This window comes from Vulpes vulpes, chromosome 12 (assembly GCF_048418805.1).
Source record: "Vulpes vulpes isolate BD-2025 chromosome 12, VulVul3, whole genome shotgun sequence".
Lineage (NCBI taxonomy): Eukaryota > Metazoa > Chordata > Mammalia > Carnivora > Canidae > Vulpes > Vulpes vulpes.
This window is the reverse complement of record NC_132791.1, coordinates 145,490,099-145,503,468: the sequence shown is the minus strand read 5'-3', so window position 1 is coordinate 145,503,468 and position 13,370 is coordinate 145,490,099. Positions and strand designations below refer to the sequence as shown.

The window sequence follows — 13,370 nt, the reverse complement described above, 5'->3', positions numbered from 1 at the left end:
TGAGTAAGTCCTAAAGACTACTGTATAGCATAGTGCATATAGTTAACAATAATATATCATTTACTTAAAAATTGGTTAAGAGGGTAGATCTTATGTTAAATATTCTCATAACACACATGCACACACCCATACCCACAGAGGGAGGAAGAAAACTTTTAGAGGTGATGGTTAAGTTTATGACGTCGTTTATGGTGACAGTTTCACAAGTGTATGCTTATCGTCAAATTCATCAGGATGTACATATTAAATATGCACAGCTCTTTTGTATGTCAGTCATACCTCAATAAAAAATTGGATTGAGATATTATTTGTAGAAAATTTATATTTGGGCTATAATGTGATGCTCTCATTTGCTAAATTCTCATCTGTATTAAGAGTTATGAGGGATCCCTGGGTGGCGCAGCGGTTTGGCACCTGCCTTTGGCCCGGGGCGCAATCCTGGAGACCCGGGATCGAATCCCACGTCAGGCTCCCGGTGCATGGAGCCTGCTTCTCCCTCTGCCTGTGTCTCTGCCTCTCTCTCTCTCTCTCTCTGTGTGACTATCATAAATAAATAAAAATTAAAAAAAAGTTATGATACTCAGGGCTTCAAAATTTAAATGATATAGGTGTGTAAATGGCCTCTGTCTCCACTTTACCCAGAGATCAGTTGCATTATAACACTTCCCTGCACTGAGTGTGAGGCCAACTCTTAGGATACCTGAGGTGTGTTACCAGCTGGGTCACTGACTTCCTTACTGCTAAAATCTATTTCCATGTTTTCCAGCTATGAGGAGTTAGCTCTTTGTGGCCAGGCTGAGATTTCTCATTACCCTTTCCCTTCCCATCTCTGAGTCTGTCCTTTCCAACACCTCTCTCTCTCTCTCTCTTTCTCTCTCTCTCTACACACACACACACACACACACACACATTTCTACTGGATTTGTGTAGAAAAAAACCTGGGGAAATTGGAATGTGGGCTAAGTATTAGTTGAATTGGAAAACCATTAAAACAAGTGTAACTCAACAGTTTGTATAGTATGATCTCCACACACATACATGAACAGATATGCACAAAAGGATTAATAATGATCTTAGTAAAAACATGCCATTTTTATCATTTCAAATGTTTGCCTCTCTGTAATTTTCTCTAATGTATCTATATCCCATCTGTAATAATAAATGTGATATTTACAAAATGTGCACAATACTTAAAGGTTGACAGTCTGGTTTTGTGGACATTCTCCTATTTTCCTTCCCACTGAGAATAGGGTAAGTTTTCTTCTTAACCCTCACTTTCCAGATAAAGAAACTTAGTCTCAGCACACTTAGGTAACTTGCATTAGGTCAGCCAGCTGAAGCAAGATGAAGGACCAGAACCACACCAAGTCTTCTGAGTAAATACCACACAGTCTCCTTGCGCTACTGACTGCGTTAGATACATCAGAAAAGGGAAGAGGAGACTCAAGAAGGTGACAACATTTAAGAAAGCAATTACACAATTTTAAACAGAAAATACCCAAGGGGAAGATGCCACCCTAAATCAGCATTTTCAGGGATTCGTGCATTTTCAGTGTGGAGCTGAATCCTTTAGTTAAGAGACCAAGATATGGTCTTGCCAGGAATCCTGCTCCAGTAATTTAACCTCTGACTTCTTGGCTTGTGCCTTAAGGTAAATTAGAGATAATCATACCTCTTCTTCATACCTGTGGCTACCACAGAGATGTTGCAAGGATAAATGAGTAGTGTCCTTGGAGCTCCTTTGAGGAGAGGGATTTATGAATGCCACATATTATTATCAGATTAATATTAACTATAATTATTTATCCATTCTTTCTTCCTGTTTATCAGGTCCAAATGCAATTCCTACCAGACCTACAAGAGGAAGTAAATCTCTCTTTGCCACTCTTGGTAGAGGGAAGAACACATGGGAGTTTGGTTTTCCCTGTCCCTCTGGAAATTTGTGATAAATAGGGTCAATCCCATGACCATACATGGTCCCATCACTTGCTCCCATCCCCTTGAGCCTTGCTTCTGTGATATTAAGCATTGTTCATTCTCAGAGCCTTTTTTTTTTTTTTGTAAGACAGGAAATGACCAGCTTCACGGTCATGCAACCTGTGCAAGATGCATAGTGCCCCGTATCCAGCAGGGCCCCATAGTTGATATCTTGAAACTTATAATAATTTTATCTTTGATCTTATGTTTTGTAAGTGAAATCTGAGGGTAAAATAGAATATACTTACTCCAGTGGCTTGGAGCCTTGGTTCTTAGGCTGTCCCACCTTTTTCCTGCCACTTGCCTGCCTCCCCTGGACATGTTATCAGCCACCCATTTCCTTGATCCCTGGCACCCTAGAACTCATCCAGCATCCCTCATCCTTGCCATCCATTCCCAGAGGGGCCTCAGGGTGCAGGTGCAGAAAGGGTCTGAGTTGGGCATGTGTGCCTTGCAAAGTTTCAGATGGGGCATGGTCGCAGCCATCCCTGGCCTGGGCTGGCATGGCAGTACCATGGTAGGCCAGGACATGTCTTGGTGGGAGTGAGCGTCTTGTCCACCTCTGATCTGGGTGTCTAGTATGCCCCATGCCAAACTTGTGGCATACTTAGGGGCCACCTATCTGCTGTGGTGTGGTGCATCGGTACGGTGAGGAAGGGAAATGTCTGACTTCCCCAGAGCCTGGCCCTGGCTGGGGCACAGGAGATGAGTTTGGCAGCTGGCAGATAAGGGTAGCCCTGTAACTTGTGAACTGTGTATTGCCCTCAGTTACCGGATGCAGGGGCTGGGGTCCTGTGAGGGTCTGCACTCTCCTTGTGGCATCCTTATGCCTGAGGGAACACAGTATTAGAGAGTAAATAAAACACCATGCCATTGATGAATTGTGATAAATGTGCCATAATAATGTAAGATGTCAGCAGTAGGGAAACCTAAACATGGGTTATCTAGGAATTCTCTATATTAGGTTTTCAGCTTTTCTGTAAATCTAGAGCTATCCTAAAATAAAAAGCTTAGACAAAACCCAAAAAATACCAGTATGACAGATTGAGAGAGAGAGAGAAAGAGAGACAGAGAGAGAGAGATTCCAGAAGAAGAAAAAAAAAAAAAGAGTTTCATACTTTACTACTTTCAACAGCACTTTTCCTGCTGTTTGAATAAGAGGCCCTGCATTTTCATTTTGCACTGGACCCCATGAATTATGTAGCTCCATCCACCCTTTGTGGACTACACAAGTCCTCTATCTCCCTTCCTATCCCTCACTACTCCCAAATGCCAGGCCCTGGGTTACTTTGATTACTATTAAGAGTTATGCTTCTCTGGATTGATCATCTACTAAGAACTGGCTACCATACCAGAAGCTTTAATGCTTTCTCGTCTAATCCCTTTATAACTTTATGATATAAGTATTCTTATCCTTATTTTAAGATGTAGGAAGTTGAGGTCCGACATCACTCAGTAAGCAGTAGAAGAGAAACTCAAAATGCTTGGAGTCTCACTCCAGAACTGGTGCGCTAGCCACACTACGACAGATGCACCATTCAGCCTCTAGATATCCAAGTATTTGCAGGCTACTTGGGCAGGCACTTTGGTCTCCATTCCTCTGCGTATTTACTGAGTATCTGGTAGGTACCAGATCTGGCGCTGGTGCTGGAGCCAGGAAGTTCGTGAGCAGCATCCGTCCTTTCTTTTGGCTGTACTACCCAGAAGTAGCAGGGGTTTGATGTCCATATACTCAGCCCACTCTGACATCTGTGCCTCCCACTTTAGTCTCTGTGATAAGAAGGGTCTAAAATGAGACACAAAGTCTTGACTATAGATCAAGAATCTGAAAAGGAACAAATCGTCATTAACTTCCACATTAACTTCAAAAAACTTTGAATTAAAGAATATTGTAGCTGACCAGAATAAGAAAGGACAGTGGAGAGGAAGGGCCTGTCACATTCACCGGCTGGTCACTGGCAAATCACTACTATACTAATTCTAGGAGCTCACGTGTCCTTGTTCTGGGTCACAGACCGGGAATGAGCTGGGCAGGTAACCCTTAATTGTGGATTTTTGAAAAGTCCTCCCTCCTTCTAGTGCTTCTGCTGCTATAATTATTGTAGTTCTTTTGTCAACCCTGAGTGGAAATTGGATCCCTTTTTTTTTCCCTCTCCAAGAAGGAGAACAGTGATAGATGATCTTACAGTCATTTTGCATATCAGCCAATTCAAAAGCCCTGAGCATCCCAGGTACCAGAGAACCACGGGGTGATATGGACAGCAAGGTGGTAAAGTCCAAGTAGTTGGGAAGTAGTTGGACTTTTCCTTGAATGAGAGGCTGGGAATGGGATAGAAGAGGTTCGGGCACTTCAGGAAAAGCTTCCTTGGAAGAAGTGCTCCTCTGGAGGGAACTAGAGGGAATAAGGGAGTGTTTTGGACACACTAGGGGGTGAGGAGATTCTTCAAGTTGAGGCAGCTGAGCAAAATTGGGGAGGAAAGGAGAAGGTATGTGTAAGTCTGACTTGAAATGAGTTTTACTCTAAATACCTCAGTTCTTGTCTGCACATTGTTGAGGAGTGTGAAAAAAATAGAGGAAGACACCTCCAGTGGTTTTGGGGCTTTTTAAGTATGACATACAGGATATTGAATGTTAACCCCAAGCTATCCTGAGGTGTATGCATATTCGAGGAATACATAAAACATCTATTCTTTGAAATGTGCGTCTGTGGTCAAGTGATCTCAGTCTCTTAGAGTCTGTTGTGCTTATTCTCTTTCTTCCAGTTCAAGTATGAGTGCCACACACACAAAATTTCAAATAATGATGAAAGGGTATGTGGTCTCCTTCAGACTTCTGTATGAATATAGGAAAAATGTATTCTAAATTTGACAGGGATGTATGTAATCTCTCTAGGAGAATTCCAAACAAGACTTTTGATTTTATTAGTGCCTATTATGTGCTTGCATTCCAGAAAGATTGGTAGAATTAATGAATGTTGTTCCTTTCAAAATCAGTCCTGGTTGCAGGAGAGTCTGACTTTTTATAACCATCTGTAGCATCGTTAATTCATCCAGCATCTATCTATTAAGTTAATTCAGAGTTTACTAGCATAGAGATCTTAAGTCAATATTTCTGAGTATTAGACCAGACTCCTCAGTGTTTGAGTATGGAATTGATATATTGTGACCATTCAGAAAGAACTTTATTATCACCCAGCAAAAAAAAAAAAAAAAAAAAAAAAAAGATCTTAAAAATAATATTTTTTGAATGGACCATTAAGAAACATTTCTAGAAAGTCTATAGAGTTCTGTAAACACAAACCAGAGCACCCCACTTTAATCAAAGTGAAATTCTGCAGTGTCCCCATCTGGCTCCACCTGAAAGTCCGGTTCAGAATTTCCCAGTGATCCTGACAGTTGGAGAAGAGAAGTTTTAGCTTTGTTTAGTATAACAAGAGCTGCCTACCTACTGTGGCCCATAAACGTGTAAAAAACTCCAGTTTCTCTCAGACCCAAGTCTTACCAGGGAAACTTCACTTTGCCTTTCCTTAAGGGAGAGAGTCAGAAGAGCGGAGGAAGAGCCACCACCTCCAGCTCCTGGGGGTCGGTGTTAGCTGAGTTAGAAGTCACTGCACTGTGTGCACATTCCCAGGAATGAGTGACCGGCCGCCTCGCCTCGCCTCGCCTCCCGACGCTGACTGTCAGCGCCCCCACCCCGCGCCACCCTCCCAATCTCCCCCCCTGCGTTTCATTTAGAAGAAAAGCAAAAATGAGAAAAGGCTTTTCTCATTTCTCCTCTAGCCTGCGAACGCTCAGAAATGACATCACGCACCCTAAAGAGCCCCGGGATGACTAAGGCAGAGAGAGCCTGAGAAAACTCACTGCTTCTGCCCTTAGTTTTGGGACACATGTATGCAGATGAGCCTCTGGGAGATGGTTCCCCGCCTTCTTCCTCGGAGGAAGTTTCTTGGTAGATCGCGGACACCTCATCCCCGCGGGGGGGGGGGGGGGGGTGCTGGGGGGGGGGGGGCGGCGGCGAAGCCTTGGCACCAGCCATCCCAGGCGGAGCGCCGCGGTGATTTGCTCTCCTGGTGCAGGGAGCTGGAAGGCAGGAGTCGGCGCGCGAAGCATGAAGGAGCTCGGGGCCACCTTCAGTAGCTCCGGGGTGTGCGGCGGCAGCGGGGCCGCGGCGATGGACAGCCTGCAGCCGCTCCAGCCTAACTACATGCCTGTGTGTTTGTTTGCAGAAGAGTCTTATCAAAAATTAGCAATGGAAACGCTGGAGGAATTGGACTGGTGCCTAGACCAGCTCGAGACCATCCAGACCTACCGCTCCGTCAGTGAGATGGCTTCTAACAAGGTAAGAGGCCCGCGGGCGCCTGGCTGCCCGCGCCCCCCGCGCCCCCCGCGGCCCCCGCGGCCCCCGCGCTCCCCCGGGCGCCCCGGCCGCGGCCTGCAGCGCGGGAGCATCCGAGGACGCCGCGGGCGACGCGGGTTTGCACCGCTGCCTCCGAGGATTCCGCCCCGGCTGCCACACTCTGCTTGCGCCTCGATGCTAGGGCAAAAGCTAAAAACCCCCCTTCGTTCCCAGAAACCAAACTTGTGTTGTTAATTGATGTAGTTCAGAATATGTCTAAGGGGAGAGGTGCTTCTAAAGCTCACGAATCACTGTGCAAAATTGAAAGGTCCCTTTTTTTTTTTTTTTTAAAGACAATTGTCAGGTAGATAGACTGAATGAATTCATAGGGTGAAATGGACAACACGTTGCATTGCAATCAGGTGTTAGACCTATTATTATTATTATTATTATTATTATTTGAACGATAACGTGACCTCAGTATATCAGTGGAGAGAATGGTTAGCCCTGAAGCTTTAGAAATTCTGAAATTTTTCTCGGAAGGACATTCTGGGATTTTCGAATATTTCTTTTGTGATGCTGGTGTGACCCAAGATTTTTTTTTTTTTTTTTTTGTAAAGGAAACAATATATACTTTATCTCCAACAAAAGAAGGTTATGTTTTTTAAAAGTTTGCTGCTTTTCGAAGAATTACTTGAAAAAAGTTCCACCATACTTCAAAACAATAGTTTTGTTTACAATTCCCAGACAAAACTTAATGTGGAAGGGTTTTAATTATCTATCATTATATCATTTGTTTAATTAACACCTGGATTTAGAGTGCTAATCTATGTAGTGAGAGTTGCTGCTTTTTGTTTGTCTCCCACCCCCCCCCCAACTTGGAGAATGCTAACTTTATAAATATATATGATGTGTGTGTGTATATATGTATATACTTACTGCTATTGTTTTTAATGGAAAACCTTAACGCTGGACCCTTATAAGTACGCATTTTAAGAATCCCCAACCATCCTAGCCTTAGGTATTGTATTACTGTCTTAAGGTTCTGGGTCCCGGAAGAGCTTTGCTCCACACCTGCCAACATGCCCTTTCCAGCCCTGAGGTTCGCTAGGGAATGTGTGTCCCTACTCCCTCTTTACTAGGGTTAAAAGTATCACCTTCCTATCAAGGCTTACTGGCTCCTGTTCAAAGGGTCTGAGCATTGAGCCCTTAGAGGTTTTGAAGGGGGCTGGGGTGGGGGGAGAATAGACTCTTTTTACTCTTGTTTATTGGTTAATGAAAGGGCAAAAAATGAAGTAAGTCTCTTTCCCAAATTTTAGTTTAGATTCAAGTTGGAAAAAAGAAAACTTTTGAGACTTAACTATTGACTGACGTTTTTCTGAAGTTCTCAAATGAAAGCCAAAATCTGGGATTTTCCAGGCTGTTGCAAATCTCAACCAACTGCTTCCCTATGAGGAGGGTTTAACTGCGTAACTTCTCCAATCCACACTGGATTCCAAGTAGAAAGATTTGCGCACATGCTTTAGCCTACTTTGGAGCATTAACAGATCCTCTATTTACTGTGTGCTGTGAACATTGATACCCATACGAGTTATAGATCCAATATCTAAGGGTAGTTTTTCAGCAGGTTTCACCATAAAAGACATGCTGAACTTTCTTCTTGAGTTGCTAAGAGAAAGCCAACTAACTCCAGGGGAGAAAAATAATACTCATTGAGAAACTGCAAATTGTCATTATTTTTCATTTTGATTGTTGATGCCTCATAGATTCTAACAAGGTTTGGATTTGGACTGCTGAAATGACATATTGTCTGTTTTGCAAATTTATTTTAAAAAATGTTTCATATTCCGTGTAAGGGTCATTAAGGCTCTGAGACCAAGGACTGTGTAGGACCTGGTGAGAATGCCAATCACTTCGGGCTTCCGCTCCTCCTTTATGGTGTCCTGTGCAGGAAGCAATGAAAGTCGAATAGAGCTAACCCTAAGGAAAGGGCTAAACCTTAATGCTGGCATAGTTAGCTTACGTAGAAGGCATGTACCTATTTTCTACATCTGCGGTGGAAAGGTTGTAGGGCAAAGCAATTATCCAGTGGATAAATAATGCTCAGCTGACAGCTAAAGTCAAAAAGATCTCTTTCTCTTTTTACTTAGCAATCATGTTACCCCCAAATCTTGATTATCCAGATAATTGTCTCAGGTAAAACTTAACCCATGGCCATGAAAATATTTTTGTGGCCACCAAAAAGAAATTGATCACTGTCAGTTTTGGGGGAACTTAATTGTTTATGGTAAAAAATAAAGTCCCACATTTAATCATAAATCTTGTTGAAATTATTTGAACGTTCCACCCAAGTCAGTGTTTAAAAAATATAATCATCGTCATCAGCACCATCACCATTGTCACTACTAGGTAGTTGTATCTAATCATCTTTTTCTTCTCCTCACTGAACAAAAGAGCCATGGCAGATCTGAGTTACAGATTTGGAAGTGAGTCTGAAGATGTTCTGTACAGGAAGTATGTGAAAAGCATGGTCTTTAGAGTCAAAAGATCACATCCTATCTCTATCATTTACTACCTACTTGACCTTGGCTAACTTACTTAACTCTTCTAAGACTATTTTCTTATCTGGAAAATAGGGATAAAAGTGGTACCTACCTTACTGGGTCACTGTGAAGATTAAATGAGATAATGCATCTAAAATACTCAGCAAGGCACCTGCTGGGTTGTAAAGATTCAATAAATGTAAAAATTCAATAAATAGCATCTGCTACATCTTTGCAAAAAGTGTATGTCCTTAGTTTGATCAACTAAGTGATTTACTGAGTTTTCACTTACTCAACAGTGGTGATGGGAAAGCCAGTGCTTGGCGTAGGGTGTGTTTGGGAACCTGCAAATGGTAGAGAGGTGACTGTGCCTAGCCGAGGAAAAGGAAGCAGTCTTTCATATGTAGCACATCTTGGGAGGGTTGTGTGTTTAGTGTTTTTCCTAACCCTCTTATATTTTAAAGAAAATTGTGATTCAAAGATTATAACCAACTTTCCCAAGTGTGCTTTAGAGCCTGAGAGTTAGTTAGATAAGGAACTGTTTCTGTGACCTATAGAAACGTGGTCTCCTCCTTGGGCCCGATTTCCCCTATCCCTTGAATGCTGGCCATAGGCCAAATGGAATTCCAAAATTATAGAGAACGATGCAGCTAGGTGGGTTAGTAGTGTAGGTTATTTCTGCCCCCCCCCCCCCGCCCCGAATTACAAGATGAAATAAATGAAGCAGTGTTATGAGGCAGTGACATTGTTTTTCAAGATGAAAAGGATGTCAAGTGAACCTTCCTGCCAGCAGCCCAAGTTCAGTTAGACGTGTTAGAACTGTTTTCTATAACGACAGATTGGCTTCTGAGACTTGTTCATTAATTTTTGCTTCAACTTTTATCGCCTCCCGAATTAGAAGAATTGTCTTACACTTCAGCGAAGTGCATCAGAGCATGAGTTCCTCGGTGGCAAAACAGTCAGATGTTTTCAAAACAGGATGCTTTGGCTCCACATTATAAAAAAGAGGAACGGAAAGAGAAACAGTATAGCAAGGAAGAAAGCAAATAGCCTCAGCAGGATCCCCAGCCCAACAACGGCATAAACACTGACCTATCTTCCTGACCTTCACTGTGGCTCAGTTCCTGACCTCGTGTCACCAAAGCCAACCGACGTCATTGGAGGAGGATAGGAGGAATGGCGCAGCTGCTGTGCGGGTGACTAGAATTTCCTGTCTCCTTCCTGACAGACTCAGTCAGAAAAGTACAGAGTTGCAGCAACAGTGGCTGAGGAAGGACCGACACAAAACAATCCCAGTGAGGCGTAGTTGTGACTGAGGAGGACAGGGAGCTGTTCCCGAGAGTCTCTCCCCCAAACTTCTCAGGTGAACGCGTCCAGGGGGTCACTTGTACCCAGCATGTCGAATGCTTTTCAAAAGATGAGCATGCTGTGGGATGCAGCACCAAGGAGCTATGTTCAAGCAACTAGTCACTCTCCTAACTCCCCCACACTCTCCATTCTCCTGTTCTTTCTTGACTAGCTTTGCCCGGGGCCGTTTTATGTGTTGGGACAGAAGTTTGGGCCCAATCAGTGAAAATGGATGTTTCATTGTTGAAAAGAGCAGTCGTGCATACTGGCAGTAGTCTCTTTAGAATGAAGCCTCAGGACCTAGCACTTCAGTCCGTTTGCTAAGGAAATCTACAAGATAGGAATGGGAGATAGAAGGTCCTTCTTCTTTGAAGGGATCATGAAGTCAGCTGCAGATACCATCACAGAGGAAGTGAGTCCTTCTGGCTATACAGGTTTATTTTTCCGGTTCTTCAGGTGTGTCTGTACTCGAGTATTGAACATAAAGGCAAATAATTGTCTGTGCTCTTGGGTGGGAAGGAATAAACTCATATAATTCTACCAACCTGGAGCCACTTGGGACCCAAGCTGCATGTGATCTGGGTAGGCTGATTGCCCTGCACTTGGCTGAGTCCTTTTTCTATCCAACTGAATAATCAGTAAGTATGGGAAATGTTGGATCCAGCAGAACCAAAAAGGAAATAAATCTGTTGGTCAACAGATTCATCTGATAGCTCTGTCAGGAAAATGATAGGCAGGTGACCAGTTATTGAAGGAGACTGCTTCTACTTTTGCTCAAAGTTAAATGATATGACTAGAGCATTCCCACCCTTAGGGCAAGAGAGGTCCTTTACCTGAACTTTTTGCTTTAAGAGAACTCTAGCCTTGTCTTCCTCCACCTGTGCTCTGCTCCAGGAGGTGAGGAGTCGATGGGGCCAAGGGGTAGCTGTGGTGGCTGCTCCAGACCACAATGCATCTACTAGACCCCCTACATTCTCTGCCCAATAGTTCTGAACCCTGTTCCAGGGCCCGTACAGACCTCTTTCCTGGATGTGCTGCAGGAATTCACACCCTTAGGCCCAAAGAGTAGCCTAAAAGGCAGCAGTTGGGTTTGGAAGAAGTGTGGAGGAGGAGTTTTGACATGCGGGTGGTGGCTGAGGGTGTACTCATTCCTGCATGTGAGTTCCTTGGGGAAGAAATGGGACAGGGTGTGGTCCAGAGCTAGGTCTCCCTTCACTGACATACCCAAGGAATTCAAGAATTCACATTTCATGCTGGCCTTCCAAGCTGCTGGGAAGGGATGTCTGTTGAGGTAGGAGTACTGGAGGTAGCTTCATTTATAACTTTATTCAGATTTAGGTATGTGGCCCCACAAATGTTAGAGGTGGCCTGGATTAGAGGACAAACTAGAAGGAAAATCAGTTTTGACAGCTAGGTGGGACACTTGAACATTTTCAATCCAACTTTTCTCTCTTTACTCTCAGATTTCTATAGAACTGGAGGCACCAAAGGTAAAAGAGCCTAGCTTGAAGTCATGAGTTTGAGGTCTAGCTCTGCCTCCATTTAGGAAAATTATCTTAAACAGTTAGTTCATTTTGAATCTTTGCCTTTCTTTATCTACAAAACAAAATAGTTGGGAGAAGAGTATTTTCGTGGTCTCCTGCAGCTCTTACATTTATTATTGGGACAGTAATAGCCAATAGCCAAACTACTTCTACGAGTATATACTATCTGTGCAAACATGATGCTAAGCCACTTACCTACATTCCATCATTAATACTCTCAGCAACCCTTTGAAATACATACTATTATTATCATCTCCATTTTATAGTAAAGTGAGATTTAAAGAGTTGAATTACATTGCCTAAGGCAAAGAAGAGAGCAGGATTCACACCCAGGACTATCTGACTCACTGTCAATGATCCTAACGGGACAGCTAAACATAGAAATATAGGTGTATTTAATAACTCTTACATGGGAATTTTGTCATTTCTGGGAGGTCTTATTCTCCTAACTCTGGCCATCATTGCTTATTTGGTTCAGAATCCTAATCTGCAATTACCATATTCTGGACCTCCAGACCAGCCATTAATAACCTGAAACTCAGTCTTCCTGACTGGAAAGCAGTGTCTGTTAACAGAGAAAAGGGAGGAGAAAAACTGTAGTTATAGAAAATGGTTGTAGGGACGCCTAGGTGGCTCAGTGGTTGAGCATCTGCCTTTGGCTCAGGGCATGCATGATCCCAGATTCCCGGGATCGAGTCCCACATTGGGCTCCTTGCATGGAACCTGCTTCTCCTCCCTCTACCTGTGTCTCTGCTTCTTTCTGTGTCTCTCACGAATAAATAAATAAAATCTTTAAAAAAATTTTTTAATAAAATAAATAAAAGAAAATGGTTGTAAAGCACTCATTGAAATGTAAATAACAGTATTAGACTAATCTGTTGCCTCTTGCGGACCAGTTTGCCAAATTCAGGATCTGTTTATTCCAAATTCTCTAACATGGCGTAAGAGAAAACAGTGAAGTTTTGTTTAAAAGACAACCAACCCGAAAATTCCCCTTTTACCACCCCTCTTCCAACATAAAAAGAAAACGGAGAGAGGTTCTTCTTTTTTTAAAAAAAATTATCATCCAAAAATTGAGGCAATTTCATTATATCCTTTCTAATACATGCCCCAGGACCATGAAACAGGATCAGTGCTCCAGTAGCAATAATATAGGGAAATTTTCTAGAGGTAATATATAGCCGGTCTGCATTAGACTTTGTCTTCTAACAAACAAGAAAGAAGAGAAGAAAGAGAAGATTAAGCTGTTTGTTTATCTGGTATTGTTTCAGTTACCATTTCTATGACAAAATAAGTTGTATTATTGACGAGTGTTCTAAGTTCTACTCTTTGAAAACTTAACAAATCAAAGGTTTTGAAAGTTTAGTGCTTTGTAATAGGTTTGAATTTTAATCTATTTTGCTTAGTTTAAATATTTCTTCCTTGATGTAGACCAAACCACTTCCTTCATTGAATTCTCATTCATTTACACCCTGGTCTTTCTGCTAATTCACTTGAAAGTCCCCAAGTGATCAAATCTCTAAAAATAAAATAGGAATGAAGTCAGGGCATATTACCTTTGATTGTTACACCCCCGGCTAGCTGGTAAGAAAAGAATATATTATCAAAATCTAATAAATAAGCC

At 42.6% G+C, this 13,370-nt stretch overlaps 1 protein-coding gene across 10 annotated transcripts in view; it reads left to right on the top strand.

Annotated features, from left to right (window-relative positions):
• The window catches only part of PDE4B (phosphodiesterase 4B), a 530,398-nt gene that overhangs the window by 484,068 nt on the left and 32,960 nt on the right, over window positions 1-13,370 (top strand). For 8 of the 10 annotated variants that reach the window (XM_072730657.1, XM_072730658.1, XM_072730662.1 and 5 more), the window contains one exon: window positions 6,203-6,315. In XM_072730657.1, coding sequence (XP_072586758.1) covers window positions 6,203-6,315 — 113 coding nt within the window. Of the gene's footprint in view, window positions 1-5,463; window positions 5,926-6,162; window positions 6,316-13,370 lie in introns of those variants that run through there. The other 2 variants (XM_025983195.2, XM_072730665.1) reach the window with 2 other exon arrangements.